The sequence below is a fragment of the Microplitis mediator genome, chromosome 7 (assembly GCF_029852145.1).
Source record: "Microplitis mediator isolate UGA2020A chromosome 7, iyMicMedi2.1, whole genome shotgun sequence".
NCBI classification, from domain to species: domain Eukaryota; kingdom Metazoa; phylum Arthropoda; class Insecta; order Hymenoptera; family Braconidae; genus Microplitis; species Microplitis mediator.
The window spans coordinates 24506868-24519069 of record NC_079975.1 but is presented as its reverse complement, the minus strand read 5'-3'; the positions used below and the strand labels follow the sequence as shown (position 1 = coordinate 24519069).

Sequence of the window (12202 nt, the reverse complement as noted above, 5' to 3'; positions counted from 1 at the left end):
AAAAGAAAAACATATTGCACCATATTGCCTGTATAAGTATTATTACAGACAACCTAATAGAATCAAATAGTACATAAAATCTTTTTCACCGCCGTCGAGAATGAGGAGAAGGATCCACCAAAAAAGTTGGTATCAGTAGAGTATTGGTTAACCAGTCTAGCGATTCTGTTTTTTGGCCCATGATACACATAATTTTTGCCAGACCTATGAGCCGATAGTATCCTCTTAGTTCTCAGGTCAGTTCTCGAACAAATAAAGCCAAAATCAGCCAGAATTTCAGGGGCATCTACCAGCCCATTAATTACTTTATAAAAGAAGGACAGGTCAGCTAATTGTCTACGACTCTTTAAACTGCAAATCTTGAATTGGCGATAGATGTCACTGATACTGTTCGAATTCTCAAGTCGCATAAAGTAGCGTAGATTTTTGCAAAATTTAATTATTTGATTAATCAATTAATAGTATTAATTATTTAATGAAGTTCTATTAAATTTATTGCTGTTTATGCAGAGTCAAAAACAAAACTATAAAAATTAATTGAAAATTCCCGTATAAAAAAACTCCGAAACTGATTGCAAAAAGATTCCGAATAAGTTACTTGGGTCATTAATAAAACTTGATTCAGAGTTGATCCAGACACGGCAAGTGTCAATTTTGACGAATCCTTTTTTACTGTGCGGGTGCTGAAAACAACGACACCGGACTACCCTGATTAAAAATATTCATTAAAAATGTTCATTGAAAAAGATGAGAATTGAATCCTTTTGAATACTTTCTATACCCAAAGGTTTTCATTTGGACATAAAATGAATACTTTTCAATCCCAAAATAATATAAGAATCTCTAAACTTCCAAGGAACTGGAAAAGATTCAAATGAATTGATATTTTTAATCTTTTTAAATACTTTTCAATACCAAAAAAGTTTCGAATTTTAGATTCACGTATGGGATTGAAAAGAATTCAAATGAATTGAAATTTTTGAATCTGTCTGAATCCTTCTCAGTACCAAAATAGTTCCATATTGTAAGGTATTGAAATGATGAAAGATTGAATTCTTTTCAATACTTTTGAATTCCATTTTAAAAATTAGAAAGTATTCAAATGATCGAAATTTCAATTCCATTCAATACTTTCCAAAACCTCCGTGGGATTGAAAAGAATTGAAATAATTTTCAATCCTTTTCAATGAATATTTTTAATCGGGGTAGGGTTAAAAAATAACAAAAAAAATATGAAATATTTATTCGAATTGAATTTCATTAAATCTTCTTCTTACTCTACGAGTGTTTTTAGTGACTTTTTTTGTGATGCTTGCGATTCGTATTTCAATAAGAAAACTTATTGTTGCGCATGTTAATCCAAATATTAAGAAATAAAAAATAAATGATACCGTATTAAGATCAATAGGTTTAAAATTATAATTTTCAACAATATTTATAACTGACTGAAGATTGACAAAAACTTCATCAGACCATTTTTTAGCAAGCCCTGAATTTTCTAGTAACATAAAAACTTTATCAAATCTATTTTTAACAGGCCAATCATCGCGAGTTGCATAAGCGAGAAAGTTATTTCTTAAAAAATTTTTTGATAAATACAAATTTGGTCTCAATATTTCTTCGTTTGTTGAAGACGAAAAGTGAATTCGTAGTAGTATTAAAACCCAAAAATAATCTTCAATACATACATTAGATGCGTCTTTGACAACAGATTCTATGCATTGATAAAAATCTGTTATTTTTATTTTTTTTGCAACATATTCATTGTCTCTGACAACTAACTCTCCCGAATGTGTTGTATAAACTTTATCATAAAAATTTTTTTGTAAATCACTTAGATATTCCGAGTTTCTTTTCAATTCTGGCTTAGTTAAAAATTTTGATAAATTTCCTTGAAATGTCGCTTGTATTATAAGAAAATAGAGAAATATTACCGAAAAAAATATACGAAGTGAAAGAGTATTGATTTTAGTTTCAAGAGAATTATTAATAAATAAACGAAGAATTTCAAACGCAGCAAACGAATATTCTTTAGGTTTTGTAAACAGAACAACAGCATACGTAATCACTGCAATGACAGCTGTAGCTGAAATCATTAAAATACCGTAATAATTATAAATTTTTTCAAGAGGCGTATAATATCCTTGATGATGTGAAAGTATAGAGATGCCAGAATAAAATAAAGGATAACTTGCTGAAAAATTATACATTGCTGATAAACTTTTAGTACACATTGCGAGATCAGATGTTCCATTCTTTAAATGATTGAAGACACCATGCGGTTCTGGATCAAGTTGATACGCTCCGTAATCGTAATCAAATTTCAGTGAAACATTTAATGCTATTTTTAGTGCATCCATAATATGTAAATCGTGCTCGGAAAAATTCATTAATTTACTTTTCTCTTCGACTGTTTTTGGTAAAGTATTGTTAGAGTCGTAAATACAACAAACAATATTAATTGGAGCACTGTCAAAAAATTTAGTGCGATCAAAATTGAAACCATCGCAGAAATTTTCTGTAAAATAATTATTACAATGTTTATCTGTTACTATCCGCAAAAAACGCAAATTTCCAAAAAAAAAGGGAAGTTATTGGTTTCGGTTTGATTTTCGAAAACCGAGTTTTGAACAGATCTCGACGTTTTCAGGTTCTAGGAAGTTATTCTGACTAATTTCAAAATGATCTTCGAGTTTATACACAGAAAAAATTTTCGGTGGCAGCTACCGATTGACAATCTGCGTTAGAAGCTGATAAACTACACGGAAAGATTGGAACCCGACTGGTTACTGTTCTGCGCCCGACTCAGTACGGTGCAGAACAGTAACCAGTCGGGTTCCAATCTTTCCGTGTACGTTGAATAATACATTAAATATCAAAATCGGCCGGTAGTTCAAAAGATATCGGCGACAAAAATTTTAAAAATAGCAATTTACTTCATTTTTCCTTGAAAACTCATGTTGTGATTTATCAAATGTTTCAAAAATTATACCGGCTCTTTGTCTTTATAGTCTCTTTCGATCGCTAGATAATTTATTATAATTAGTAGGTTTGTTTAAGTAATATTGACAACACTATAATCGAAAAAGCACCGTTTTTTACATTTTTCTCGAATATTTAATATGTTAACGCTCTGATCTGATTCAAAACTTGTTTAACTCTCTACCTTAATCACTTTTATTGATTTCTGTCCGAACACATTGATTTCATCAAGCATAATTGTGAACAAAGATTTAAAAAACGCTATTTTCTAAAAATGGATTAGTGAAATTCACTGTGAATTAGTGAATATGAACTGGAAACTAGCTATAAGTCGAATTAGTGGTATACTTACAGCTGTAGAAATAGTGACTATCCATTGATTTGCAGTGAATTTCACTAATTCATTTTCAGAGAGTAGTTTATTAATTATTTTCGATTTCTCAAACTTTCGAAGCTTAATATGAAACGTTATATTAGCTTTTTTCGACCTCGAAAATATATTCACAATAATGATTTTTAATTTAAGGAGCTCGAAAACAACGGAAGGTTTGGGGGCTGGCTGGCAGGGTCAACCGGTTTGCGGATTTTTCCGAGGTATCTTTATTGTTAAAATAAAATGAAATTGGCTTACTTTGGTGGTATGGACGATTAACTAATGTCCAATGTGAGGATTTGTTTGTAAATTCGCCTATAATTTTCCACTGATGAGGAACACGTTTTGTATAGGGGTTAAAGGTGTAAATGAATGGTTTTTGCTGCGAATCAAAACATATAAAGTAAGATATCAAAATGTTCATTTCCCAGATTGCTTTTAAAGTCACTTGTGCATCCCTGCAGCCTGCTCTTGATTTGTTTAATACGAAAACCGGTATCATAATATTCCACCATAGAGATAATTTAAGTCTGAACAAAATTTCAGAGAGTTGTTTTACTGAATTGATTGTTGTAATAAATCCATCTATTTTGGTTTTATGATTCAATTTTGAATGCATTGTTGATGAATTGCTAAGTAATATCATAACTGTTGTTTCTGAATCTCCTAAAGATTTAATTATGTTCACATCTGTTTCGCTATGAACTATTACAGTCAAATTATCTGCGTTGCAAGATTTCAGTATGTACGTCTTAAAAAGAGAAAAGAAACAATTATTATATAGTAATAAATTATAATATAGAGAAACTCGGAGCAAAATGAGACATTATTTTAGAGAAAACAACTTTTTTTGTTACTAAGTTTTTATTTCCGGTGTCTAAGGGAGGATGGCGAATTAACCACCACCGGCAGTACGGCTACTTCAAAATTTTGAGTAAAAAATTTTTTTCAAGTGTTTGTTATATTTGAGTGATGTTTTTTTAATTAGGGAAACAACTGAAGCCTATTTCAATGATTTAATCTATCGATTAATAAATATTTATCTACATCAAATTAGTCAAATAATGATCAATTATGAATCAGAATTACAATAAACAATAAAAATTTCAAAAACAAATTTTTTTTTCACCCAAAATTTTGAAGTATCAACAATGGCTGCAGTGGTTAACGTGCCCCATTTTCCCTCAAATAGATATTCTTCAGTCACAAAAAAGTTTTTGATTTTTTCGAAACGACGTCTTCCTTTTCCATCTTATTTTACTAATTATGTCAAAAATATAATCGTACCACAATATCTTTCAATACAATGACATTATTTTCTGTCGGTTGAATAATTAATGAAGATATTAACACTATACAATTAACTAAGAAAAAATATATAAATAGTTTTGCAACTTTTTGAAATTTCATAATTTCGCAGAACTTGTAGCGTCAGAACTTGTTTTCTCGACAAATGTTTGCTTAGAAAAGAAATAAACAGTTCATGATAATTACTTCTACTGCAGTAGAATATATCGTGACTAGAGTACACGTATTTTACATGTGAATAGTCAATTAAATAAAATTATCTAAATCTTCACCTATGCTTTGTTACCTGAACAACATCAGATAACTTTAAGTTGACTATATGGAAAAAATTTCGCGATTAATAATTTAGAGATGTTTTTAACACGTTCATCAATCGATATTGTCAACGCGATTTTAATGATATTGTCTTTATTGCTGACTGTGTAGTGTTACATAATTGTTATATTAGATTTCATTATTATCCAGCGTAACAGAATTAATAATATGTTATATTGTACATCCACGGAGAGAACATTATGGTAACCGTTCCTAGTACCTTTATGGAATATCAACCCATAGTGTTATGGTAATAATTAGTTAAGTTTAGTTTAGTTTATCAACAATTATGCCAAGGCTAATATCAAATGGCAAAGAGAAAATATACATAAGAATTTTTACATTATTGTGCAGTTTAAACTGCATACATTTAAAGTGTTTTGCATAAAAATATTTTACGGATAGATAACATTGAGTTATATAATTACGAATGAATATAAAAATTGAATTTATAAAGAATTAACTTACAAATTTAAGAGCCGTCGAGATAACGGTAAAAAAAAAAAAAAAAAAAAAAAAGGAGATTGGAATTATAAAGAATCTACATCGTATAAGTTCACTAAGAATTTAAAGAATTTAAAGACTAACAATAAAAGTAAGAGAATTGACTAATAGTTTAGGATCAAACATCAAGATTAAATAAATAATCAAACACCTTGTTTTTGAAAACTTCCAAGCTAGACGAATTGATAATATCCTCCGGTAATTCTTCCCGTAGTCGTATCACTGTAATAACGAAGGAAGATTCATATTGATTTGTATTGAAATTCGGCAATTTAAAGAGGATATTATTTTTCTTGGCTGCTAGTCTCTCAGAGCGTCTTACAATAATGTCTTTTTGGAATAATTCACGCAAATAACAGGGCTTACCAATCTCTAATAGTTTATAAAAATAGGAAGAAGTATAATAAATTCGACGACTTTTTATTAATTACTTGAAATTATAGTATATACGCCCATAATTTCTGGGATAAGTTTCCATAACTATGGGATAAGTTCCTATAATTATGATAAAAGTTTGTAAATCGTATCGTAACTGATTTATGGCAATCGTTACCATACTACTATGGTGAACCTTATTCTAAATTATGGTAATCATTACCTTAATAGTATGGTAACGATTTCTATAATAGTATGATGACCATTACCGTGATATTTTGGTAACAATTCCCATAGTACAAAGAATTTCTAAATGTTATGGTAATCGTTATCATAATATATAGTAACGATTACTATGATAGTATGGGAACGATTACCATAATGACGTAGGAATTATTACCATAATTTTATAGGAACTATTCCGATGTTGTTTGGAATGAAACCTATATAAATAGAAATAGTTACTGTAATTAGTATTGCTGCCATTCCTATAATCAATGTTTCAAAAAAACCTATTACCATACAATATAGGAACCATTTAAATAACATATTGTATTTGTTACTGTGAATTTCTCTCCCTGTAGAAAAATAATTTTATAGTAAAGATTCCAATTAATTAATGATTTGTGAAAATAATTAAAAACCCAATATTAAAACAAATGGAAATTGTTTACATTTAAAATCTTGGGGTAGTCATTTTGCCCCATAATGTATTATAGAATAACGTGACACAAAATTAATACAAACAATAAAAGACATATTTTATATTTACACTGTAAATATAATTTTGAATTTATTTATCGAGATTAATAAATTAAGTATTATGTGAAAAACGACAGTAAACTTATAATTTTATATGTACTTATGTAGCGCAATGGAATGAACAATAATTGTAATTCTTAAATGTTTTTTTTAACTCTAAATTACTCACACGAAGAAAATGACATATTTGCTCACAATCTTTTCGACCCCATGCCAATAATTAAGGGTTAACTTAAAATGTATTAAATATTAATCACAACACGCCTATATACAATTTTTAATTATCCATTGAATTATCTGTTCAATCTTCTTCTCTCAATAGGAATGAAAAATGCAAAAATAGTTGCCACTGTAAAAATTTGAATATTTTTGTTATTTACGTTGTATTTGTTTAACTAAATATTATTTTTTGGTAATTTTGCAAAAACGCAGTCTTATTGTTTTTCGGTTAAACAAAATCGAAAAATTAAAAGATACCATAAACTTTACTGATTTTAAAATATACTTCACAACGAATTGATAAAAAAAATTTGGAAAACGATAGACTTAGTTTGCCAGTTTTGAAATTTCCCGCTGTTTTTGACGGTGTTAAATCCGCAAAAAAAAAGCTAGCTTTGCAATTTTTCATAACCAAAAACAACTACTGTACTTCTACATAATTACCTTATATTTTATTATTTTTCGTTCTTACCTCCAATATGAGTAGTTATTAATATTATCAATAACATACATTGACTATCGATTAGATAACCAACTAGAAAAATGCTCACGAAAATTCCTACATACCTAATAAACGCCATTAGCGAGGACGCAATAACTCTAAATGAAACATAATAATATTGTTAATTTTTTTTTTATTTTTATGATAAAAATTAATGACATTCACTAACCTGAGATGAGTTGGATATAAACTAACTAACATACAATTAATAATATAATCACCAAATCCTATCCCATTAATAACACACGAGAGAATAAGATTTTGTGATGAATTTTTAACGAATAATAGTCCGATGTAAAGAAATCCAACAACCGTGTTCGTTGAAACTGAAAAATTTCAAAACAACATTTATCATTGCGATATAGAGGAGTGGGGCAAAATGAGACACCACTTTTTGACGAAAAGTTTTTTTTGTAAATTTATGTCCACAGTTTTTAGAAAAAAATATGAGATATTTTGGTCACTCCTATTAGTAAGACCATTTCTAAATTTGACCCAAAGAAAATATTTTATTATCTTTTATTTTATTAAAAACCCGCAAAAAGCTGATTTGAGTGTAAAATGAACATATGTTAACAGGGGTTATCAGATATTTTCGGAAACAAAATCTCTGAATACAAAACACAGACCGCACTTTAATGCATTACTATCTAATCTAGCGAAGTACGCTTTAATTGTTTCATAAAATTCGTTTGTTTAAGAGAAAAACTCGGCCAAAGTTTCCATTTACTGTACAAGTGCAACAAAGAAAGTACCGTTCGTGGACTTAAGTGTAATAGAGAGAAAAGTGCAAACCCCTGTTAAGCCAACAAATTTTCAAATGAGACTCGAAAAAAAAATAGCCAGTTTTTTTGAGCCAGCCTAATAAGCAGTATAATTGTATATTATTTTTAATTTTAGTAACCACGAAAAATTTTTTTTCTATCCAAATTCTAAAATAGTCACACTGCTCAAGGTGGCCAACTTACCCCAAACATTTTATAGAGACTATAAATATTTACCAAAAATTTTTTTTTGTCAAAAGATGTCTCATTTTACCCCATTCTCCCTTATATTATTTAAAATTCTAAATTAAAATCTTTGAATTACTGAGGTAAAACTTATATCCGATTTTATCGATAAAAAGTGGTAACCAGACTGCTGCGGGCACGGCTGCAAGACATAATATTATCGTACGAACATAGACCGTATAGTCTAATTCATATGGGCAGGCATAACTATTAAAACCATTTTTCTGTTAAAATTATAAATGCACTTAATTAACTTAAAATAATTACACATATTACATTGACCAATAGTATATATAGTTATTTGAATTACTAGCGTAGCATTTGTTGAACAAAGTTTTTCTGAAACAAGGCAGACACTTGCAGTCATGTTAGGATATTTTTCTTCAAACGTCGCAAATCTTTCAAAAATTTCGGGAATCCATACAATTATGAGAGAAAGTGCGAATGAAGTACCGTACATCGATACACAAGTAATTAATGTTCTATTCAAATATGGTGGCTTCATAATTTCTTTCACTTGTTCAATAAATTTTATAAATTTTTTGGCGAAACCTGGTTTATTTTCGTTCGTTTTATTTGATGATTTTACTTTTGACAACAAATCTTTTACGTCTGGATTATTTAGGGCTGTTAAACATTGCTGTATAAAATCAAATCAAATATTATTCTATGCGAGCAAAATAAACTTATTATATGAGGCATTCCATGCCAAATCGGACAGTTTGAAAAGTTTTAATTTTTGATTTCTGCCATTTTTTGATATTCTGTAGTACCCTTCAAAAAACGCTTCCTGGTAAATTTTGAGACTTTTGATGACCCGTTCAATAATAACTCTTTTTGGTTTTTTGCTCATAATTTCTTTGATAGTGAGATTATCGAGCTTTAAACTTTAAATCTTCTTTTTAAAGTTGATGCCTATTTTTATTTTTATGAAACGTTTTTAAAACAAATTTTGATCTTTTTCACAAATTTTAAGCCCGGTCTGATCGTTAGGTCTCTGTTCATAATCAATGGTAAAAAAATTTAAGTACTTAACGACTAATTATTAATTTTAAGCATTTTTTTGCAGTGAAAAATTGTAAAAACTACTCAAAAGAATTAGAAAAATAATAAATAATGACAAAAATTGGTATTCGTAATGATTGATAGAGAAAACAAATTTATTCAAATTAAAAAAAAATAATAACAGCTATGAAGGTCCCACGATCAGACCGGGCTTAAAAGTTCCGAAAAAGATTTAAGTTTGTTATAAAAAATTAAAAAAAAAAATTAAAACTTGCATTAACTTAGAAAAAAAAAAATTTTAAGTTCAAAACTCGAAAATAAAACTCATCGTATTTTTCTCTGAAAAGCACATTAAAAAATAAAAATTTAAAAAAACAAGTTCTAATTTAGACCATTATCAAAGAAGTTATGAGCAAGATACCAAAAAAATAGTTATTATTAAACGAGTCATCGAAAAAATCTCAAAATTTACCAGAAAGAGTTATTCATGTGTACTACAAAATATCAAAAAATGAACGAAATCAAAAAGTAAAATTGTTCAAACTGTCCGATTTGGCATGGAATGCCCAATATATTATTAATAAGCAGGTGATTATACGCTATTCACTCAGGTCATTTAGATTCTTAATAGCGTATATTCATCAAAAAGTATAATTTTTTTTACTCTATATTTTATATCTGATTTTCCTGTATTTTGACGATACATTTGACAAAGGACATGCATTAACTGAGTATATTGTCCAGTTTCGGCAAGATATTTAGGAGTTTCTGGTAGAAAAGTCAAACAAAATGTGGCGAAAAAAGCTATTAGTGCACATACTAAAATATACAAGTTCCACGGGTTAAAAAAAAAAAAAGTAGTTTCACTTATGTAACTGAATTTCAATGGAATAATAATCCAGCTGATCCCTTTTTTTAAAAACAAAATAAAACTATTTAGTAATTTTTTGTAATTTATCAATTTTATGAATGTAATTTACCTGCATTTAAAATAGTCCCGAAAATGAACGGTAATTCCATCCAACTAAGCATCCTGTCTCTATAATCATCCGGTTGAAATTCTCCAAGATAAGTATAGATTACTGTAAATTGTGCACTTAGACTACCGAAAAAAAAAAAATAGAAAAAAAACTTATGATAAGAATTTAAATAAATTTTGACCTATTTAAATTAATTTTTCGATAAATTACCCGACTCCATTGAAAAATTTACAAATTACGAATCCATAGTAATTTGATATAACAGAAGCTAGAACATTTGAGCAGCCATCCAAAAGTAAACCATAAATTAAACTTATTTTCCGACCTCTAGTTTCAGCCATACATGCCCAAAAATATGAACCCAGTGCCATTCCTATTCATTTTTTATAAATACATAAGAATACACTTGATAATTTTCCTTGAAATTTAAAGTAAATTATTTTAAGTTACTAACAAAAGAATGCACGAGCAGGGGACCGAATTTGGGATAGGCAGTGGCTTTCATTCGTTAAAGAGAGAGCCACAGACACGTGATATTTCGTAATGTTTATATTGTAATTTCAAAAAGTATTAACTTAAATAATAGAATATAAACTAGACAATATATAGAAAAAGTGTAAAAATTGCGACCCGGGAAGGTGATATTTAGAGTTCAAATAAGCATTAATTACTGCAGTAATTCCAAAGTATGGAGGGCAGAAGTAACTTTAAAATATGGGAGATAAAGTTATATAATTTCCATTTTTCAAAAATGAAATATTACGTAATTATCAGATACCATTCAAATTTACTAATGTCCTCTTTATCAAATACTTTCGTAATTATGCTTAAAAAATTTTGTATTCAATGTAGAATTTATTTTTTGACATAATTTTTTCCGAGATGTTATAATTACGATAGCGGATATTCCGATATATCATTTATTAATTATTAATGTATTATTTAAATAAAAAATTATTTAAAATAAGTAATTATTTCAAAACTATTTTTATACAAAAGAAAAAAATTTTCATAATATTTACCTAACAGGAAACTAATTGCTAGGCAATTCTGCGCAATTGTTGACATTTTATAATCACATGTGGCTGCAGGGATTACAAAACTGACATTCTCAAAACTGATACCAGTATTTATCAATATTAAAGTAACAATAATTAATACTTTATAGTTAAATTTGCCGAAACCTTATTTTCAAAAATAATAATAATGATTAATAAAGTGAATTAAAAATAAATAATTTGATAATAACTTTATCACCTGTTTCATTTAAAGCGGTTTGAACTATTTTTTCATCTACTCTTGAGGTATTCATCATGTTAAAAAAATGTTCGTACTTTGTTTAAGTTTCACATTCATTTCAATAGTAGCATTGAAACTGTTGATAAAAATTATCAAGTTTTTCATAATTACTGGTATTATATTTCGTGTTTTGCCTTGACAGAATAACAATTCAAAATTAATTTTGTGATAAGATATGTTACTCGAGCTAAAACTTACTATTGCTACGTAATTATCATTCTTTGAGGCTATTATTTATATAGTAAATACATAAGTAATGACTCTTAAAAATATTATAGTTTTCTACAAATTATTCTCTTAATTTGAATCAGTGAGAAATCCACTGGTTCATTCAGTGAGTAAAAAAGTCACTGGTGAATCAGTGAGATTCAAAGTTGCTCATTGGTAAACCAGTGAGTATTGGGTTCACTGATTCAAACCAGTGCGGAATTTAAGTACCTCGAGTTTCCGTTGTCAACAGCGACCTATGATTAGTTATACCGGTTATAGAAAGTTATACATAACCTGATGTTTGTTTATTAATGTCAATTGAATTGATTAATAAATTTCAAGCCAAATTGTGACCCTA

The 12202-nt window shown here is 28.4% G+C and overlaps 2 protein-coding genes across 2 annotated transcripts; both read right to left on the bottom strand.

The window, feature by feature from the left end:
* Nucleotides 1-4231, bottom strand: LOC130672532 (uncharacterized). The gene is made up of 2 exons (XM_057477200.1): nt 3614-4231; nt 1-2518 (listed from the first exon to the last, which is right to left on the bottom strand). Exons 1-2 carry the CDS (start codon nt 3999-4001, stop codon nt 1242-1244), a joined length of 1665 nt encoding a protein of 554 aa, XP_057333183.1. The 5' UTR covers nt 4002-4231; the 3' UTR covers nt 1-1241.
* A 2332-nt stretch (nt 4232-6563) lies between these two features.
* On the bottom strand, nt 6564-11704 carry LOC130672533 (synaptic vesicle glycoprotein 2B-like). Its single transcript, XM_057477201.1, has 10 exons — nt 11593-11704; nt 11358-11519; nt 10546-10708; nt 10336-10457; nt 10020-10264; nt 8661-8990; nt 8430-8574; nt 7510-7666; nt 7311-7438; nt 6564-6968 (listed from the first exon to the last, which is right to left on the bottom strand). The coding sequence occupies exons 1-10, from the start codon at nt 11648-11650 to the stop codon at nt 6913-6915; spliced, it is 1566 nt and encodes a 521-aa protein (XP_057333184.1). The 5' UTR covers nt 11651-11704; the 3' UTR covers nt 6564-6912.
* Nucleotides 11705-12202: the final 498 nt, after the last annotated feature.